The sequence below is a fragment of the Pollicipes pollicipes genome, unplaced genomic scaffold, assembly GCF_011947565.3.
Source record: "Pollicipes pollicipes isolate AB1234 unplaced genomic scaffold, Ppol_2.1 Scaffold_6138;HRSCAF=7277_pilon_pilon_pilon, whole genome shotgun sequence".
NCBI classification, from domain to species: Eukaryota; Metazoa; Arthropoda; class Thecostraca; order Pollicipedomorpha; family Pollicipedidae; genus Pollicipes; species Pollicipes pollicipes.
In genome coordinates, this window is record NW_023596818.1 from 16,773,295 (window position 1) to 16,794,115 (window position 20,821).

A 20,821-nucleotide genomic window follows, 5' to 3' on the forward strand; every position below is an offset into this window, starting at 1 on the left:
GGTCAGGTCAAGCCAGGCGCGCTCTGGCTCGTCCCCAGTCCGTGGTGACGTCCGGAGGTTTGGTGTTCCTGCCTCTCGTGGTGACGCCTAGTGATCCGCTGAGATCGTGTGTCATGTCGGCAGTGGATTACCGGCGGCTTGGTTTTCTCGCGGTTGTACGGTATCTTGGACAGGTTTATTTATTTGAGAGCGTCCCTTTTTTTGTTCCTATGGATTGGCCTTGGTGTTTCATTTTTACTCTGCCATTGTGCATATTGTACGAACCAGACGCATTTTTTTGTCAGCTTAGCCATTGGAGAGGTCTTATCGCACGTGTGCGTGAGTGTGCTTCAGCAGTCCGGTTTTCTTCTCCGCTTGTTGCTTGTAGGCACTAGCGAGGCCAGGATCATGCCCACCACGCTCTGCGGCGTGCACTCTCGCGAGCGGCGGGCGGCCGGTCGGCGGCAGCCAGAGCCGCGGGCCGGTGCGGGCGGCGGGCGACGCCGGCAGGCTGTGGACGCTGCAGACGGGTGGCAGGCCGCTGACGGTGTGTCTCTCTCTGTTCTCCGGCAGCGGGCGGGCGGCGGCCGGCGCGCGCACCCCTCCACTGTACCGTCTGCTGGCGCTCCTACACAAACCAGCAGTCGCTGCAGAAACACTTGCCCGTGCACAGGGGCGACACCACGTGCCGACTGTGCGGCCGCGTGTTCGGCCGCGTGGCGCGGCTCAACGTGCACGTGCGCTCGTGCCACCCAGACGCCGGCGCCGTGTGACGTCGCGCCGCCGGCCGCGGCGGGCTTCGCTCCCGGGTGCCGTGCGTGACGCGGCGCGCGCGAAGCGGAACGGACCCGGGCGGTGCTGAGAGAAAGGTTGAGAGCGAGGACGTTGGTGGTCTTGGGTGCGGTTTTGTTGGGGCGCCTGTTGGCGATGGTCTTCTGTTCTGAAGGTCGGTCACCAGCGGTGGTCTGATCTGACGTCGCGCGGCGCAAGTGATGTACAGGCGGACTGATGGCCTCCGGCGATCTGACGTCGCGCGGCGCAAGTGGTGTACAGGCGGACGGACTGATGGCCTCCGGCGATCTGACGAGATCTGATGAATGCTTCCTTGCCCACGGTGTCAGTAATCGCACGATGGTTTGACGTACTTATTTGGCCTTCAGGGGGACAGAGTGCGAGCCGTATCCCGCGGCGAGCATCCTTCCGGCCGGTTTGCTGGTCGTGTTTGGAGGTTGTGTATCTGTCATTTTTCTGTAACCGTTCGGTTTAATTTCGACAGTACCAGCTGTCGTATCAACGGATTCGATTTATTAACTGCATCAATAAACAGATTTCCATGCTGCGCTTATGGGCAATGCCCCGATGAGCCGAGGCACAGATGTGTTTTGTCAACGCATTCCCTCACAGCTTTCAATGGGCCGGCCAAAGTTAGACACGACTCCGCGGTTCGCGGTCGCGCGTCGGCGGCGGCGGCGGCGGCGAGCGCTACAGCTTCTTGCGCTGCCGCCGGCTGGGGCCGTTCCTCCGGGGCCGTCCCTCCGTCGGGCCGGCCGCCGCTGACACCCGCCTCTGTGTGTCGGCAGCGGCGGCGGCAGCGGCGGCGCGGATGGCGTACACGTGCCCCGTGTGCCGGCGCGTGTACACGCACCCCGAGTCGCTGCGCCAGCACCTGCCCGTACACTCTGGTGACACCACCTGCCGACTGTGCGGCCGCACCTTCTGCCGGCGTGCGCGCCTCAACCTGCACATGCGCCGCCATCACGCCCAGGCGCCATGGCCTGCCTGCTGAGGGCGGCGCCGGCGCTGACGCCGCCGCTGCTGCTGTTTCAGCGGCGCTGCTCCGGTGCCCGGTCTGCGGCAAGACGTACACGCACCCAAAGTCGCTGAGCCAGCACCTGCCCGTGCACTCTGGCGAGACCACGTGCCAGCTGTGCGGCGTGATCTACTGCCGCCGCTCGCTGTACCGTGCGCACATGCGGCGCTGCCACCCGCCACTCTGAGCCGCCCCACGGAGCCGGGCTGCTGCTGCTGGCGGGAGCGGCCCAGGCGGAGGGTGCCGGACGGAGCGGAGCCGCTGCTGGCAGGGGCGCGGACTGGTACACGCAGCGGCGGCGGGCCGAACAGAGAGCGAGGGGACGCCCGTGAGACGGGGTCGAGAGGGTGTACCGGATTGTGTCGCGGAGCGTTTTGTTGTTCAGCTCCGACTGGCGGCGGCAGTCGATAGGGCCAGAGCCTTGGAAAAGATCAAGGAAACGTTGCGTTGACAGCCCGTGATGCCGGAAAGGCACACGTGTATGGAAAGCAGAGAACGTTGTGCGATCGACAGTCGGGGTCCGACGGTGGGGTAGGGCCGCGAGCCGCAGAACCGTAGGCCTCAGGTCGCGGGGCTGAAACGGTCGCGACCGTTTTTCCCAGTCCCTGGCGTTCTCCGTAACCGAAGGGCATACCGACCGGTGGGTGAACAGGATTTTAGGCGGCAGCGGGTCGCCTTTTCAGGCGGGAGTGATGTGACGTACGCAGTGGGTGATTCGCGGCTGGATAAGATGGGATTGCATGCGTACGCGAGAGTGGCACGCCAACAGAATACCCCCGCGCCTGGCCGGCTGAGCCCGTCTCAGAAGGAGCGCTGGATGAAGTGCCGGCATGTAGAGGTGACCCGGCCTGCGTCTGCTTTTTACCTTGATGACCGAATGGTGGAGTCCGCATGTGGGTCTGCGCCGACGCAGTCGAGCCCGTGCGTGGATCTGCGCCGACGCGGTCGAGCCCGTGCATGGATTTGCGCCGACGTAGTCGAGTCCGTGCGTAGATCTGCGCCGATGCAGTCGAGTCTGTGCCTGGGTTTGCGCCGATGCAGTCGAGCCCGTGCGTGGGTTTGCGCCGACGCAGTCGAGTCCGTGCGTGGATCTGCGCCGACGCAGTCGAGTCCATGCGTGGATCTGCGCCGACGTATTCTAGGCCGTGTGCAAACACGAGCTTTGACGTTGTACAACATATGCGCATGTATATACATGTACCATGTACTCGGAGCGAGCAGGAAAACGTCGGAATGATGCTGTGGCTGTAGGAGTGAAGCCGCTGGCTACCCTTTGTCCATAATAAACGAACGCGATCGAACCAGGTTAAGGCGGCTGCTGATTTGTCGAACCGCGAACGTCGCGCCTGACGCGGTGACCCGTCGCGAATACGGATAAATCCTAGGCACCCGCCGCCTCGACGCTTTTTGAACTCGACCACAGTGCGGGCGAACAGCACTAGCACCCGCTGGCGAGGCGGCGGCGACGGCGCGCTATACTCGTCTGGCCTGTGTTCGCAGCGGCGCTGACCTGTCTCGTGTGCGGTCGAGGCTACACGAGCCTGTCGTCGCTGCGCAAGCACTGGCGCTCACACAGCGACGCCACCACTTGCCGGCTGTGCGGCGTCGGCCTCAGCCGCGTGGCCCACCTGCACCGCCACCTGCGCAACGTGCACCACCTGACGCGCGAGCAGGCCCTCTTCTTGCGCCACACGAGCGCCGCCGGCTGGTCCGGCGCCGGCGCCGCGCTGACGGAAGCGACTGGCTCGGCGGCGGCAGCCGCCGTTGGCTGGACCAGCGCCGGCGCCGGCGCCGCGCTGGCCGAGGCGTCCAGCTCGGCGGCGGCGGGCGGCGCGTGGCCGGCCGACCCCGGGTGGTCGGCCGCCGACGACAGCGACGCCTGGCGGCCGACGCTGACGCTACTGCCACCTGGCGGCGGCGCGGCGGACCAGCCGCCGCGAGACGCGCCGCGCTGAGCGGTGGTCCGCAGCGGCCAGAGGTGCCGTCAACACAGGGTGGTGGGATCAGGGTGGTGCATCGGTGTGATCGGAGCATGATCAGAAGCTGGAGGTGACAGGCGTGTGATTTGGTCTCGGCCCCGATGGCCATTCAGGGCCTCCTGATCGCCCCCTTAACGCAGTTGTGATCACGACAAGCGGTGGTTTAATGTAACGGCCCTGGGCATCAGTGGTGGTATTGGCATCATGGATGATGGATATTGGATGGCAGCGGCACTGAAGCCGCTCAATCCGTGTCGAGGCTATCTGCCGTCGGCTGGGCTCGGGTTCAGGTAGATGTGCATTGTGTCCGCTCGAATTGCACTGACTCCGAGGCTATCCCAGCAGCTGCCGGCTGATCCTTGTAACCAGTCTGGATGATAGGCGTCAGACGGTGGTACCATGGTTAGTTTTAAGGGATGCGAGCGTTGGTTATTAAGTGGTGTTTCCCCACGTCAATGTGTCACCCGGCAGCTGCACGGCATTAGTACGCCCTCCCGATGTCGCCAACACGTGATTGAATAAATACATGATACTAGACGGGAATCATCTTTCTCGGGTGAAGCTGAGAGTATTGGCCCGCCGGATCATAGGATCGATGAACTAACCATTGGCGGAGGCCGCCGCTGGCTTGTGTGGGATTGCGGAGTCACGGGGGTTCGCCAGGCGTGAGGAGTGGCATACGGCTGGCCAGCTCTCTGCGTCGGCATGTGCTGACCGTCGACCGGCGCCTGCCATGGAAGCGGCGACGGTGCCGGTCCCGCTGCGCACTCAAAGCACGAGATGTATTGAGCTCGTGTCCGCTCTCCCACCACTGTAATCCCGGCTGGCTGCGGACGGCGGTCGGCGGCCCAGAGTGTCGGTGCTCCCCGGACCGAATGGCCCAGGGTGTCGTTGCTCCCCGGACCGGATGGCCCAGGGTGTCGTTGCTCCTCGGACCGGATTGTCCAGAGTGTCGGTGCTCCCCGGACCGCATTGTCCAGAGTGTCGGTGCTCCCCGGACCGGATGGCCCAGTGTCGGTGCTGCCCGGACCGGATGGCTCAGAGTGCCGGCGCTCCCCGGACCGGACGTTTTGCAAGGCAGCCGCTATAACTCCGTGGTGAGGGGACGAATTGTAAGGAAAGGCGTTTATGGCTGGGAACATCAGGCGTTTGCCGATGATGCGCATCATATCTGACTGGGTATCGCCGGCTTGGGCCCGGATTACCACCATTGGTCCAAGACGCCTCCTGCGGCATTGGCGCGTAAATGCCATTCTTCATCTGGTGTGAAAACTTACCCTCGCTCATCGATTGGTTGCGCCACGAAAGGTCCGTGATTTCGTCAACAAAGGCCTCCTTCGTTGGCCGTTGGTCTCTGTGGTGTTCCACTACACGCCATGCATTTCCATCACAGATCTGGAAAAAGGAACGCACGAACCGAATCCGGCGCTGCTGGAGCGATTCCTGCCGATTGACTCTGTGGCGAGTCTCTCTGGCCCCGTTCAAGATCAGAAACGCTCGCCTGACGCCTTAGCGAAGCTCCACTGTGAGCTCTGTGTGGACTCGTAAAACCAGAACGGAATCGGCGGCTGGCCGCCACTGGTGGCCAGCCCCCGGTGGCCGCCGGCGGCGCTCGCGGCGCGCGTCGCGTCACCTCCGTACCGCGCCGGCGCTAACGCCGCTATCCCCGCGTGCCGCAGGTCACTGGCGGGCGGGCATTCGGTGCCAGCTTTGCGGCAAGACGTTCCGAGGCCGCGACTCGTACCGCAGCCACCTGGCGCGCCACGAGGGCCGCACCGTGTGCCACCGGTGCGGACGCACGTTCAGCACCGTGTGGAACCTAAACGAGCACCTGCGGCGCACCGCCTGCGGCCCTCCCGGGGCGTGGGCCAGCTGAGGCGCCACGCGGCGCGAGTCAGACGCGGGGTGAGTGCGAGCGAGAGGCGCCAGCGGCGCGGGATGGGATGAGTCGGGACGGGGGCGAGTGGGCGCCCGGACTGGCGGGTGTGACTCGTTTGGCGAGGCTCCGGTCTCCGAGCCCGTGACCCGGGACGAATCGCAGCGAGTCGGAGGCGCGATGAGTGGGGTCGCGCCGGCTGAGTAGCGGGGAGTGACGCTCTGTCAATGACTCGGGCCGCAGCGTCCGCCAGCGAGACCCGACCGCTCTGTGTTCTGGTCTGGTGTGCCCGGGACCGGCCGGCGCCTGACGTCTGGCCTGGTCGTCGCCGACTGTGGTCGGGTATGATCTGGTCTGCTCTGGTCTGGCCTGCTCTGGCCTTGTCCGGTCCGGTCCGGTCTGGTGTGGTCCGCGGCCGCCGTCGGCTGACGCGCGGGCTCTGCTCTGTCCGCAGGGCCGCCGCAGTACCGGTGCCACCTGTGCCCTCGCCGCTTCCGCAGTTCGATCGCGCTCAGCACGCACAAGGCCGTGCACCGCGGCGAGACGCGCTGCCACCTCTGCGGCATCGTCTACTGCTCGCGCTGGTACTTACGCAACCACCTGCTGACCCGCCACTCCGTGCCGCCGGCGGCGCGGCCCGCCCCATTTCTGGCTCCGGCACCGGCACCGGCACCGGCTCTGGCTGTGGCACCGGCTCTGGCTGTGGCACCGGCCCCGGCTCGGGCTCGGGCTCGGGCTCCGGCTCCGGCTCCGGCTCCGGCTCCGGCTCCGGTTCCGGCTCGGGCTCCGGCTCCGGCTCCGGCTCCGGCTCCGGCTCCGGCTCCGGCTCCGGCTCCGGCTTCGGCTTCGACCCCGGCACCAGTTCCGACCACGGCCCCAGCTCCGGCTCTGGCCCCGGCCCCGGCTCCGGTCGGGCTGGACCGGACGGGCTGGACGGTTGTTCGGGACCCGGTGGGAGAGCAGGCAGCATGGGGAGCCGGTCGAGCCGCCGCGCTCAGCCCGCCAGGCCTGTCTGGCATGGCGGATAGGGACCCGGATGGAGAAGGGGCCCAGTAGATGGCAATGGGGGCGGGAAAGGAGCCCGGAGCGAGACAGAGCCGATCATGGAAGTGAGCCCGGAGCGAGACAGAGCCGATCATGGAAGCGAGCCCGGAGCGAGACAGAGCCGATCATGGAAGTGAGCCCGGAGCGAGACAGAGCCGATCATGGAAGTGGAGCGAGACGGAGCCGATCGTGAAAGTGAGCCCGGCAGTGAGACAGAGCCGATCATGGAAGCTCGTCGGCCGTGTATGGTTTTTCTCTGTGATGCTCTGGCTGAGGCGGCCGGTAATTCCAGTTCCTGTTTTTACATTGTATGACCAAATGCATCAGTAACTGATTCGAGCACTCTTATGTTGCATCCGTGGATGTTTTGTGGAGTGTAGCGCGGTGGGTGCGTGGATCCCTGTGTCACTGTAAGGTTTGGTGGCGCGTTTGAACTGCACAATAATCCCTTACGTATCGGAATGCACTCTTTCCAAGTCGTGACCGTCAGATGTTTACATCATGACATTGTGCGCAACGTTCTCGCACATGGTATCCACATGAATGTCCGCACGCCCGAGTTGCGCAGTGCGGGATCAAGTCGTTCTGTCGCCGTGGACGCAGCGCTGCATGTAGCGCTGTAACGCTAAGGGCGGTGTCTCTGCCGGGGCGCTCGTGGCGGGCCGCCGCACGCCACGGCCCGGCTGGGGACGGGAGACGGGAAGGAGGACCAACCGCCGGCCGGGTCGCGGCGGCGCAGGCCCCCGGTGATGGTCTGTCGCCAGCGGCTCTGTGTCAGACAGGTCGGCAGCGGCTAGGTGTCGGACGGGTGGCAGCGGCTGTGCGCGGCGTGTGTGGTCCTGTGCGTTTGGACGACGGCGGCGGGCGCACGGGCCTGACGGTCTGTCGCTGTCGAAGGCGTGCTCCTCAGATCCCTTCAATTGCCGGGAGGGGCTGAGCTTACCCTCGCAGGCGAGCGTGGTCTGGCAGTGCGTCCGGTGTTGCTTTTTTGTGTGGAATAAAGCATCTTGGGACAAGCTCCCTCGTCTTGTCACCAAAAGCATATTGGGACAATACGGCTCCCCGTCTTGTCACCAATCAGCGGTGCTGAGCGGCGGTGTGCATGCATGCGCGACAGGCGGTCAGCCACTCACTGACGGTGGCTCAGCACGTGCTGAGGTCGGTACAGATGTCCAGCAGTGGACGGTGGCCTGCGGCACTGACCATAGGACGAGGGGGAGTCGCTGGCACAGCGCTGGCTGATTCGGTCAGCCTGTCGCCAGAGACTCAGGCCCAGAGGGGGGGGGGGGGGGGGGGGTGGCAGGTCAGGCGCGGTACAAATCAGCATCAGTACAGGCTGGTTACGGCCTTAACTGTCGGAAAGTGCGGCGCAACTGGTCGCATAGCGTCTCTCTCTGAATGAAGGCATGGTTGGCAGAGCCGGCGGCACAGGGGCATTGCTATCGAGGGTACGTTGGCGTTGTTGTGAATAACTTACTTCATTGTGGAGAAGGATGCATTGAAATGTTGTCCAATATCCCTTTGCACGACACTTCGCCCGGTTGCGGTGGAATTTGTGAGGGTTGCCGTATCCTCGCTACAGCGAGATTTCCTAAAATATGACCTGCCATCTGTGCACGTTAAATGCGTACCGTGCTGACACGCATTGCGGCATACAAATTCCTGCAAGCTTGACACACCTGCATGACCGGTTCCCCGTACTGGTGGTGCTTCGGGCCGGACGGTGGCCTGGGCTTGCGCAGCACGTGACCCGTGACCGCCCCGCGCGCAGCCGTCCGGCTCACACGCGCTCCTCTGGCTGTTTCTAGGTTGGCGGTGCGTGTGCGACTTGTGCGGCCGCAGCTACAAGTCGCGCGTGTACTTGCGCCGCCACCGCGCCTCGCACTTTGGCTCCACGCGCTGCCCGTTCTGCGGCGTGGTGTACAGCACCGCCTGGAACCTGCGCGTGCACATCCAGGCGCGCCACCCGCCGCCGCCGCCGCCGCCGTCGCCGTCGCCGCCGCCGCCGCCGCACGCGCCCGCCCAGCCCCGCCCCGCGCCGCCGGAGTAGCGCCCGCACGCCGACGGCGGCACAATGCCGCACAGGGTGGTCGCGCGGTGTCGCACAGGGTAGCCGCATAATGCCGCGCAAGACAGCAGCGCAGCAGATTTGTGCCCGCAGTACATTTGTCGGCTGGGTCCAGTTGGCCACGGCCGCGGTGCCGAACGGACGGCGGACGTGGCCGGCAGTGCGGCGCCCCTGCCCGGTGCCGGCGCCGGCGCCGGCGCCGCTGCCGGACCCCGCCCGGTCGCCGCGTCACGTGCCCAACCCGCAGCGTCGGGCTGGAGGTTGGCCCCCTGCTGAAGCGGCAGCAGGCGTGGGTGCCTTCGTGGCCGGGGTGGTTGGGAACGCCGGTCGAGCGCTTTACATCCGCACGCCGTGCGAGTATGTGTCGCTGTGTGCGGTGCTTCGTATTCCGAATAAAGCCTGTTCTTAGATGGCCATGGCCTTTGTTCTGGTGCTGCCGCCGGCCAGTGTCCTCTGCAGACGTCGCGTGATGAGGTGGCAGACTCTGGACGAAGGCGATGTCTGTCTGGCGCGCGGTCCGCCGCTGTCGCGGCACGCCCGGTCCGACCAAGGTGTCGCAGAGGAGACGCCAATCCCGGGTCTCGGGTCTCGGCCGCTCCAGCTGGTGCCAGCTGGGTCTGCGGGCCTCATGGACACTCCGCTCCGCTCTCGGCTCTCCGCTGAGATGTGACTGCTCTCGCGGACCTGCTCCTGCGGCACGGGCTGCAGCGTCTGCTTTGACGGTGCTCTATGAGCCAGGCTGCCATGCGGCCTCGTTTGGAAATACCTGCGTAAAGCTGCAGCAAGGATAGCGCTGCTTCCTCCTCTTGGATTATGTATTGCGAAGGGCTTGGCGAACTCCCAGCCAGCGTTATTCATCCGCATGGTGTAGCATTTCCATGTCAAGTTATGTCCACCTGTTGTCCTGTAGCAAGGCCAGGCTTCTTCCCGTCATCACGTAAGCGCTCGGAGCAGCCGTTCATCTTGGTCGCAGGTGGGCTGGCGCTTGCACTGGCAGGCTGGCTCTGACGCCGGTAGGCTGGCACTCGCGTCAGCTGGCTGGCGCTGGCGGTACCGCCGGGCGCTGGCGCCACCTTGTACTGTTGATGTTCTGACCCAAGCGCGGTCAGCTAGCCCACTGGGCGGCCGTCTCTACCTGACCGCTGCCGTTCGGGCGGTCGTTGCCGGAAGCTGGCTGGGGTGCTGGTGCTGGCGCTGACTGGTGTTGTTCTGGCCGGTAGGTGTGGCGCTGGCGGCCGTCGGCAGCTGGTCGCGCTGGCGGCTTGCGCCGCCGCCCTCCGCCACCGCCGCCGCCGCCGCCGACCACGCCGCGCGCATCCACTGTCCCATCTGCAGTCGCCACTTCACGCAGGCCTCCTACTCGCAACACGTGGCCATGCACCGCGGCCGCACCACGTGCCACGTGTGCCAGGCCGTGTACGGCACGCGCTTCGGCCTGCGGCGGCACATGGCGCAGCGCCACCCCGAGCACGAGCTCCGCTAGCGCCGCGCCAGGTAGGACCGTCCACGGCCGGCACCGCGTCTCCGCCTCCGGTCGAGGTCGCCGGCTGGTGCGCCCACCGGGCCGGGCGGGATAGCGCGCGCCTCCGGGTCGGCCATGCCGTGCTGGGCGGCGCGCGGCGCGCTCCCCGGCAGCCACGGTGCTGAGTCTGCCGGAAGTCGGGAGGTTGGTCCCAGGAGGGCAGCGAGCCCGTACCGGGGTCAACGGTCCTCAGGCGGCCACCCGGCCGGCTGCGCAGGGGGTGGCGAGCGCGGCTGGGAGGTCTGTGCACGAGCGGAACGCGAACGCGATCCGTGGTTGGTGCTTGCCGTGGCGTGGTGTGGACCCCGGCCTTCCGAAAGGGCCGCGGTAGTCGGCGCGTTTTCTTGTCTATTGTATTCGCCTCGCACTTGCTTGGATGGCTTGTTCGCTTGCAAAGATGATATGCCGCGTGTATTGCTGAACGTACTTGCTGTTTGATTGAGATGTACGATGCGACACTATCTGATCTGGCTTCGCAACATTCTTAAACACCGCACAACCTCATGTGGTTCAATGGCAAACGTTTGTCCCGTAAGACGCCCGCCTCCTGGCTCAGTCGGCACGCGTGCTGCACAGCCGGCCATCCCGGCGGCGTGCCGCCGCCAGAGGGCGCTCCTCCACCTGGGCTCTGGTGTGTCCGGCAGGTCGGCAGCGGGCCGTCCAGGGCCGGCCGCCGCGCTGGCTGGCTCAGTACCACGCGTTCCCGTGCGCCACGTGCGGCCGCGCCTTCGGCAGCCGGCGTGTGCTAAGCCGCCACGAGGAGCTGCACCGCGGCCTCACCACGTGCCCGCGCTGTCATCGCGTGTTCAGCTGCAAGATGGCGCTGCGGGCGCACGTGCGGCACAGCTGCCGGGAGACGGGGACTGGACCGGGACCGGTGCTGCGGCCCGGGCAGGGTGCGGGGCCCGGGCAAGGACCGGGACGCGGGCAAGGTCCGAGACCTGAGCTTGGTCCGAGGCCCGGGCTGGGTCCGAGGCCCGAGCTGGGTCCGAGGCCCGAGCTGGGTCCGAGGTCCGGGCTGGTTCCGAGGCCTGGGCTGCGTCCTGGTCCCGGGCCGGGGCCGGCCGGTGATGCTGCCCTGTGAGAGCCCACTGTCGGCGGGTCGCTGGCGGCGCAACCCCGGCTCCCCTGGCGGGTTGTCGCGCTGGCAGGCGGCGCCCTCGGCTCAGTGACCGACTGTGCTGCCGACCGGTGGGCGGACGCGGTGTGTACCGGCCGAGGCTGCCGCGCCGGACAGCGAGGGGTCGCGCAGGTCAGGGCCGAGTCACAAGACGCCTCCCCGCGATTTTATCGTACGCGACGGACGTGTTGATGCCAACGGTGTGTGGCGAGGGCCCGCTTAACCGTTCGCTTTTGGGCTACACGGGCGTCGCTTGTGAAGGTGTTTGGCCCTGTGGCTTCCCTGCCTGCCAGAGATTGGCTGTGTGCAGCGCTGATACTTGTGTCAAAAACGTTCTAAGGTGTGGATGATGGATATACTCTTCGTAATGGTCACACAAGTGGATCATAACGGTTAGTATGGTATGTATTATTTTTGGTGCCCTTTTTGGTTCATTGCGTTGTGAAATAACGTTTCATGCAGTTGTGTGTCTAACCAAGTGCTTTTACGCAAAATAAACAACCACTGACTGAAGGTTCCAGGACGAACATTTGTTTTCGACCACGTAAAGAAGACATGTTTTACGGGTACAAAGTTGTGAGATCCCACCTTTTGTCCGGCAATATGAAACCAAACGATAAGTTTTAATTGATCTAGCAAATAAATTAAAAAAGCAAAGACAAAAACAAATTATGTAAGCCGACAATACTCTGGATTCCTCTAACTGACGGAGAATATATAGCGTTATTCGCGGGAACGGGAATGTCCGCTACGCGCCGATGGACGTATTTGTCAGTGTCAGAACAATGCAGCAATGACACGTCCACATGAGATGCTGAGCGTCGCTGTTGGCGGTGTGCCAAGGCCATCTCATCCTGCTTTTTCAGTAAGGTCATAATAAACACATGCAGACATGCAAATTACATGCTTTCGGCATTAACAAGTTCGTGACAAACAATGCCGAGATCTAGAAACCGTGCTCTGCTATATCGAATCGGCTATGTTGCAAGGACTCCGCTAACGCGGGCACTAAAATTAACGACCACTCGATCCTTCTGGTTCGATCACCTGAACTTGCAGGTGTGTTGAATCCCATACCTTGGACATTCACAAGGAAAATTTGTGGTTTACTGTTGTAATGCGTAGACGGCGCCCGCTGCCGTCCTCATGAGCTTCGCCGAACTATACATGGCCTTGCACACATCAATCAAGCCGACTTCTCGCCTTCAATGACTGACGCCTGGTGGCGAGAACTGAAACCATTCCGTTGGTAGAGGCGTTGGAGAACACCTACGAAGCCAACCGTTGTCCAGCAACGCGGCTGCCGGTCCTTGTGGAGCTTACGCATAATTACTATGCACATGAGCTAATGCACTCAATACGTGAAGGTCACTTAAGGTAACAAGTCGAGACAAGTAAGGACTTGGCACGTAGCAGTGCACTTGTGGACGTAAGTGAGGGTTTTGAGAGTTGTCGAAGGGTTGTGGGGTGTCCCCTGGCAGATGACCTTTCAGCGCCTCAAGGTAGACAAAAGTTAGCATCGTCTCCCGGCGGTCGAGGGTGCCCCATGGCTTCGCTGGCAGTCATGTCCAGTGCTGAAGGTCAAACAAAGGTGACGGGTGTGTTGTGACTGAGAGATGTCTGCCAGATAGGCATGTGTCGATCGCTTTTTGTCTGCCGTCGGACATGTGCTCATCATGTCTCGCCAGACATGTGCCCGTGTCTGGGCTGTAGGGTGCTCAGCATCTCAGTGGACTGGGCCCAGTGTCCACAGGCCGATAATCTTAGCGTCTCTGCCCGGGCCCTCCTACTGGACTGCGGTGCCCGCTCCTACAGCACCGCTCGTTAGGGAGAGGTGGTGGCGCCTCTCGGGACGTGGTGCCTGCTCCTATAACGTCGGTCGTCAGGCAGATGTGGTGGCGTCTCTCAGCCTGCGGTGCCCGCTCCTATGGTGTCGTTCGTCAGGCAGAGGTGGTGGCGTCTCTCAGCCTGCGGTGCCCCCTCCTATGGTGTCGTTCGTCAGGCAGAGGTGGCGGCGCCTCTCAGCCTGCGGTGCCCGCTCCTATGGTGTCGTTCGTCAGGCAGGGGTGGCGGCGCCTCTCAGCCTGCGGTGCCCGCTCCTATGGTGTCGTTCGTCAGGCAGAGGTGGTGGCGTCTCTCAGCCTGCGGTGCCCGCTCTTATGGCGCCGCTCGTCAGGTAAAGGTGGTGGCGTCTCTCAGCCTGCGGTGCCCGCTCCTATGGTGTCGTTCGTCAGGCAGAGGTGGCGGCGCCTCTCAGCCTGCGGTGCCCGCTCCTATGGTGTCGTTCGTCAGGCAGAGGTGGCGGCGCCTCTCAGCCTGCGGTGCCCGCTCGTATGGTGTCGTTCGTCAGGCAGAGGTGGCGGCGCCTCTCGGCCTGCGGTGCCCGCTCCTATGGTGTCGTTCGTCAGGCAGAGGTGGTGGCATCTCTCAGCCTGCGGTGCCCGCTCGTATGGTGTCGTTCGTCAGGCAGAGGTGGTGGCATCTCTCAGCCTGCGGTGCCCGCTCGTATGGTGTCGTTCGTCAGGCAGAGGTGGCGGCGCCTCTCAGCCTGCGGTGCCCGCTCGTATGGTGTTCGTCAGGCAGAGGTGGCGGCACCTCTGGGGCGCGTAGGTGCCGTTCTCTGCCGACAGAGAACACATCGCCGTGTGGCGGACATGTATGCAGCGTGTCTGGGCAGGACGATGTGACCAGCATCCCCCGGCAGAAAGAGCTAACCAGCGTCTCTCGGTGGAGGTGCCGGTTCTGCCGGTCATTTGGGGTCAGATGGCGTTTAAAATTGCGTTAGATCAGATTATATTACGTTTGGTTCACTCTCTATCCCTGCTTGTTTTGTGATTTCCGAAATGTCCTGCCTGTTCGATCGCTCCGTACTTGGGGTCCATACGTTGCGAATTTATTGGTGTCTTCTTGTAGACGGAGACTTCGATATTGTCTTGTGTGTCGGGCCGTACTACTTATCTTATCGAAAATACGTTCGACCATCTCTATTACCATCATCGCTCATATTTATCCTGTGCGCTTACTCGGAGCTTCATAAAACTGATGCGTGAGCCGGAAACGATGTTCCCTCTCCGACGTGCCGGGAGGGGGGGGGGGGGGGGGCGGGGAGAAATACTCCTTCGGAGAAACACAAAGCCTCGCCATGCGAGCGCAATGTTAGTACGAAATATGGAACCCGATCGAATTAACACATTCTTTTCATTCACGCGCCTTGCTGGATGGGCCAATGAGTATAGGACATGTGCCCCGTCGTAGCGATTGCTGTCGCCGCTGTACTGCCGCTCTGTCGTCGCTGTACTGCCGGTGCTGTCGCCGCTGTACTGCCGGTGCTGTCGCCGTTGTACTGCCGGTACTGTCGCCGCTGTACTGCCAATGCTGTCGCCGCTGCCTTGCCGGTACTGTCGCCGCTGTACTGCCAATGCTGTCGCCGCTGTACTGCCGCTACTGCCGCCGCTGCACTGCCGGTGCTGTCGCCGCTGTACTGCCGGTACTGTCGCCGCTGTACTGCGGGTACTATCGTCGCTGTACTGCCGGTACTGTTGCCGCTGTACTGTCAGTACTGTCGCCGCTGTACTGCCGGTACTGCCGCCACTGCACTGCCGGTACTGTCGTCGCTGTACTGCCGGTGCTGTCGCCGCTGCACTGCCGGTACTGTCGTCGCTGTACTGCCGGTGCTGTCGCCGCTGCACTGCCGGTACTGTCGCCGTTGTACTGCCGGTGCTATTGCCGCTGTGCTGCGGTTTATCGTCGCTGCACTGCCGGTGCTGTCGCCGCTGCACTGCCGGTACTGTCGCCACTGCACTGCCGGTACTGTCGTCGCTGCACTGTCGGTGCTGTCACCGCTGTACTGCCGGTACTGTCGCCGCTGTACTGCCGGTACTGTCGCCGCTGTACTGCCGGTACTGTCGCCGCTGTACTGCCGGTACTGTCGCCGCTGTTGCGCCGGTGCCGTGCGGCCCTCTGACGCCGCGCCGTGGCGGCCCTGCTGACCGGGGGCCGCCTGTTCTAGGCTGGCGGCCGGGCGTCGTGCGCTTCAGCTGCGAGACCTGTGGCCAGCAGTTCAGTCAGCGCTCCAACCTGTGCCACCACCGCGCCGTGCACCAGGGCCGCACGCGCTGCACGCTCTGCGGCCGCGTGTTCAGCCGCATGTCCGGCTTGAACGCGCACATGGTGCGCCAGCACGGCGACGCCGCGCCGGCCGGGCCGCCGCCCTGGCCGCCGGCACAGGCCAGCCCGGCCGTGACGCCGCCGCGGCTCCAGCGGCGCCCGGCCGTCTAGCTGGGGTCCGGCGCGGGCCCGAGTGGCGTTCAGCGCCGGCCCCGGTGAGATCCGATCTGGCGCACCAGTGGACCGGCGCCTTCCAACCGGAAATGGGGTTCGGTCGGGTCCCGCGAGCGTCGGGGTTGGCTCCAGCGGGGCTGATCTGCGTCTGATGGACTGTGGGGCCCAGCGTGGTCCCATTACGGTCTGACAGCGAGGGGGCAGCGGCCGCCAGCGGCGCCAGTGTGGCACGCATGGCACGCCGACCGATCCAGGCAGGCTGCCTGCTAACAGGGACGCAGTGGTGGCCGGTCTGAAGGTGCAGCGCGAAATTCTCCCTGCTGGCATTGAGGTCTCAGGGCCTCGAGGCAGGAGGCTGTGCTCTAGAGGCCAGTGTGGAAGCGGTGAGGTTCGGAACACCACGCTTCGTCTTGAAGCTGTTGTTGGCATGCCAACGTGCGCGGAGACGGGGACGTGGCCAAATAAGGATTCTGATCGCTAGGTGAAGTGTTGAATGTTATAGGGGATGACACCGGCTACTAAAGCATCGTGCCATACGCACATAGGGCGCATAGTAGTGCGAGCCTGCTCCTTTCATAGTAGTGCAAGCTTGCTCCTTTCATAGTAGTGCGAGTCCGCTCCTTTCATAGTAGTGCGAGCCTGCTCCTTTCATTTCTTGCGTGACTCATGCTGTCGATGTACAGGAATCGTAATCCGTATCGTCTAGTTGCACAGATGTCCAGGCTTCGGTTCAGGAAAATGCAGGCAGCTTTCATGATGTATCTGCGACGACTTGCCTAATAAATGACTCTGAACCACCGGTTTTCTCATTCGTACATAACACGTTAAGCGCTATGTGGGACTTTGATGCTATAATGTTGCGTGCCTGCCCTCGCGTAGCGCGCAGCAAGAAAAGAATGAACGCCCGAAATAAGCAAGAAATGGTTGAAGCCAGGGGCGCACGCAGGAAGACCCGCTAGGCCCGCATTTTGTCCACACATTTCTTCATCGTCATTGTCGGGAATCATTGACGATTCCCGAAGGGAAGCAAAAAATCGGTGTGATGTCCTCTCATGGAGCTTCCCTTGAAAGAAAATCTTGGTTGCGCACCAGGTATCAGCCCTTGTTTTTGGCATTACGAGTTCGTATGCTGGAAGTTACCGACCTGCAATGTGCTGGGTTAAATGTTAATTAAACGAAGACATCATGCAAAGACCAGGATACATTATAGGAGTACGTCAAGTTTCTAGGAGTGGTCATGGTCGTGACCATGGGCACCGCTCAAAACGTCGAGTACTCTGCTAATATGTCACTATGATTGCTTATTTCCTTCGTTCTATCATCACATGGTATATTGCAGTGAATAGACCAGCAAATTTAGTGAATTGATATAGGCCAGCAAATTTCAATGCGGAATTCACTATTCGTGGCCAAGTCATTGCCGTTTAACCCGGTGTTTGGTGACATTGCCAGCTTCCATGGGTTCGCGAGGTGCAGTTGAGGAAGGTATAGCCTTTTACCCAAACATCTCCGAAACCGGTGAAAAGATCGGACACGTTAGAACGAGAAAGGCGCCCCTGTATTGAGTACTGTGTCAGAAGCCGGTCGGGTAACCTGCCGGTTCTCCTATGACGTCACAGGCCACGTCAAATGCCACAGTTTTCTTCACGATCGTTTGGTCGTTCAGATGCATCGCTACGATATGACTAAGTGAACCTGAAGTAGGAAAATCATGACGCCTTCATACTAGATTAATATTTATATGCGTCTGCCAACCCAGCACCGTCTCAGACTTCAGTGGCCTTGACTGCGCGTGCGCCGATCAGCTTGCCGCCGTCAGCTGCCTGTGCGAAGCGGACCAATCCGGTCCGGCGGATGCTCCGTTTTCGGCAGGGAAAGTGGTGCTTGGCCTTTACCAGTGACGTACTCGAAGTGTTCGTGAGACCTTCCACGAGTGAAGCTACAGTGCTGCAGGAGACGGGCGGCGGAGCTGGCGGAAGCTCCGTCCGTCGCTGGCGGCCAGCTGGGCCTCGCTCGCGTCCGCGGACCATATGCGTCAGGTTGGTTGAGAGCCAACTGCTGTCCGTTGATGCCACGATTCGTGCTGAGGTACTCCAAACACGATGAACTCAATGGCCACATTTTTATTGCTTTTGAAAACCACGTGGCGATTAGAAAGGCAAATATCGTAAGATGTAGGTTAAATTCCATATACTGGTTGCCTCGCCTTATAAATCCATATGCTCGTTTTATTGTAATATTAACAGGCCGTGTCTTGTGGCATATGACATAGCACGTTTTCATACGAGTGTACCAGCGCTACGTGTGGAAGGTGATTTTGGCCGGTTGATATTGGTTATCAAGTCAATGGTTAAACCTTTAGGTCCGCTGAGCATTTATACCCCACCAGGCTTCTTTCCGCACATTATCCACAAAAAATCAGGTACCGTGGTGATGAAATACTTAGTTTACTACGGTCAACAGCCTTGCGAGCCAAGGAACATATGGTCAAGATCATGCCATCCTGGGGACGGATTTATTTTTCAAGACCTTGGTTGTTGCCAATTTTCTGCCACTGACCACGGTATGTGACAGAAAAAGCAACAAAGATATCGGTCTTGAGGATTATTTTACAAGTCGCGTGTGAACTCCAGTCTCGAATATTTCTGGAAACCGGTAATTCATGGACGGCTGGTGTTATTTGACGTCAATTTCTACACTTAAAATACCAAATTAGCTAGAAACTTGTCATTGACCGCCAGTAGACCACGGAGTATACAACATACAACGTACGTTAAATGATAGCGGGCCTTGCACACGACCCAGTACGGTGCAGCCAAACAAAGGGCTTTTGCGTCCTTTGCCCTCGTGAGGATTGCATTGTTTTTACTTTTTTTCTCACATAGTTAACGCGTCTGTGTTAACCACTGCACGTATTGGAAACCCGAGGTATGGGATTCGGTTCCGGCGGCGCACGTCCTTCGTGCAAGGGTGAGGGGCAGGCGACGCCATATAGACTCAGCAGCTGAGTGCGTCGTAAAGCCCCAATGTTAAGACAAGACAAGACGTTTCCAATGCGGCAGATTTCAGCGCTCTTCCCACCTCTTCCGACCTTCTCCAAAGTCATCTCATCTTTCCTTGGAGTGGCGACGGAACAAACCCATTTGAAGCACAAAGCGTGATTCCTGATTGAAACGTGCATAGTCTGCACAGCGTCGATTGAGAGTGAATTGGCGTTCATTAGATCTGGGTATCGTGCTTACGAACGCTAGGTATGAACGGCTCGACTATTATGTTCTTCTCGGCCTTGAATCCGCGCGGCTAATGAGGTGGCAGAACTTGAATGATGTTTCTATGGCGTCAAGCACGCCCGAATGACCTAGAAATAGTCTGCACGAAATAGTCTGCACAGCTTCGCGGGCGTGTAGCTAAAAACTAGACCGTTAAGGTCCTAAGAAGAGCCGGGTTGCAAAATGAACCTAATGACTTTTGAATAACTATTTCAGTTCAAAACCGCATACAAATATAGAACACTCCCATGAACCCTTGCCCCGATTCGCAGTTTTTCGCAAGGCGGACTTAAAGGGGTGAGTCAATGCGACTCCCAGGTTTTCCTCAAAGTATTGAAGATAGAGTTTGGCGAGAAACACCAGCAGATTGGCCTCAACGAGGTTTTGCGATTGACGCTAGTTTTTATGTTGTTAGGTCAATAACTGAGCACGTTATGCCAGACCAAAGGTCAAATTTTCCAGAAAATTGCACTCTCAGGTTAACAACATCATACATTTGAGGTCGTACCTTGTTGCGACACGAAATCTAAACGGGTGTGTTCCTTATTTAATCTGAGTACATGAGCGTACAGTTTTAGGTGTTAGGTGTTACTAGCATGTACTTATGATGCATGGCTCCGTTAATGTAACAGTGTCGGCCCACGTTCCGCGGCATCATCGCTTGCGCCGGCCGGCCGTGCCAAATTGTAGATCGTCGTGTAGTGTTCCTCAAGAGCCGCCGCTGATCTCAAACCAGATAAGCTTGGAACACATTTTTGATGCCAAGACTCGCCTAACAGATGACCCATTGGCTACTGAACATTTGGACCTGATTTCACAACATGCCGAAGAGGTATTTTCAGAAAACCTCAGGGGTTACATCTCCCCCTATCAGGGAGAGGACTAAGGAATATACGTTTCAGGTGAGATATCTAACATATCTCACCAATGCGATAGCACGGCTATGTCTGGTAAAGACCGCCGTTCAGCATAAAATGTGATTGTAGTCAGGAATAATTTGAAGAGAGCTGTCGCTCGGGTCTTAATTTAGACAAGAATGGATGGACGATTTTCGATTGATAAATGCGACTGGAAAAAGCTGGATTCATTAGGCTGTCGATCTCCTACGCATCGTCCCAAATCTTAATAGTCTGTTTCAGTGTGTTATTGCACCCTTCCACGGAATAAATCAGTTCCAGCACGCGAAGTTTCTGACAACGCTTTTGGAAAGCGCAAAATGCCCAAGCAAAGAAGCTGCCTTCACAGGCCGGTCCGTGCCGCGGTTCATTTGACCGTGCTGCAGCGAGCTGAGTGCGCTGACTACCCAGCGGGTGGTGACATGGCCAGGCGCCGTGTCGGGCCGCCGCGCTGTCCGCGCACCCGCCGCCGCTGACGCCGGCCGGTCTCTGCCTGTAGGCCTGCTGGCGCCGCCGCCCTGGATGCTGCCCCGTCTCCCGGCCGGCGGCCACACCTGCCACGTCTGCGGCAAGACCTTCTCGATGAAGACCTCTCTTACGCACCATATGGGCCTGCACCGCGGCGAGACGGCCTGTCCGCTCTGCCGCAAGGTGTTCTCGCGCAAGGGCAACATGCAGGCGCACCTGAAGTCGGTGCACGCGGCCGAAGCGGCCGTGGCGGCCGTTGTACGCGCTCCGCCCAGCGACGGCTTCGCGTCACCGTGACGGTGCGACGACGTGACGTCACTGAAATGGCGCGCGGACGTCATAGTTGTCGCAGGTTCGTGCCGCTGACGCGGCGCGCGACGAGCTCCATGTGGGAGGTGACGGCAGGGTGGATACCGTCACTGGGACCGTGGGCGGATATCACCGGGTCGCTCGCGGGGTCGCGTCTCTGATGAGACTGCGCTCCCGTACCGCCCCCATGTTGCGGATGA

General features: G+C 61.0%; 2 protein-coding genes across 2 annotated transcripts; both read left to right on the forward strand.

Moving 5' to 3' along the window:
• Positions 1–1,582: 1,582 nt before the first annotated feature.
• Positions 1,583–3,891, forward strand: LOC119105380 (zinc finger protein 596-like). Its single transcript, XM_037228847.1, has 4 exons — positions 1,583–1,703; positions 1,807–1,941; positions 3,290–3,497; positions 3,882–3,891. The coding sequence occupies exons 1-4, from the start codon at positions 1,583–1,585 to the stop codon at positions 3,889–3,891; spliced, it is 474 nt and encodes a 157-aa protein (XP_037084742.1).
• A 4,203-nt stretch (positions 3,892–8,094) lies between these two features.
• Positions 8,095–20,609, forward strand: LOC119105381 (zinc finger protein 697-like). Its single transcript, XM_037228848.1, has 6 exons — positions 8,095–8,136; positions 8,460–8,645; positions 10,108–10,234; positions 10,923–11,174; positions 15,408–15,568; positions 20,496–20,609. The coding sequence occupies exons 1-6, from the start codon at positions 8,095–8,097 to the stop codon at positions 20,607–20,609; spliced, it is 882 nt and encodes a 293-aa protein (XP_037084743.1).
• The last annotated feature ends 212 nt before the right edge of the window (positions 20,610–20,821 follow it).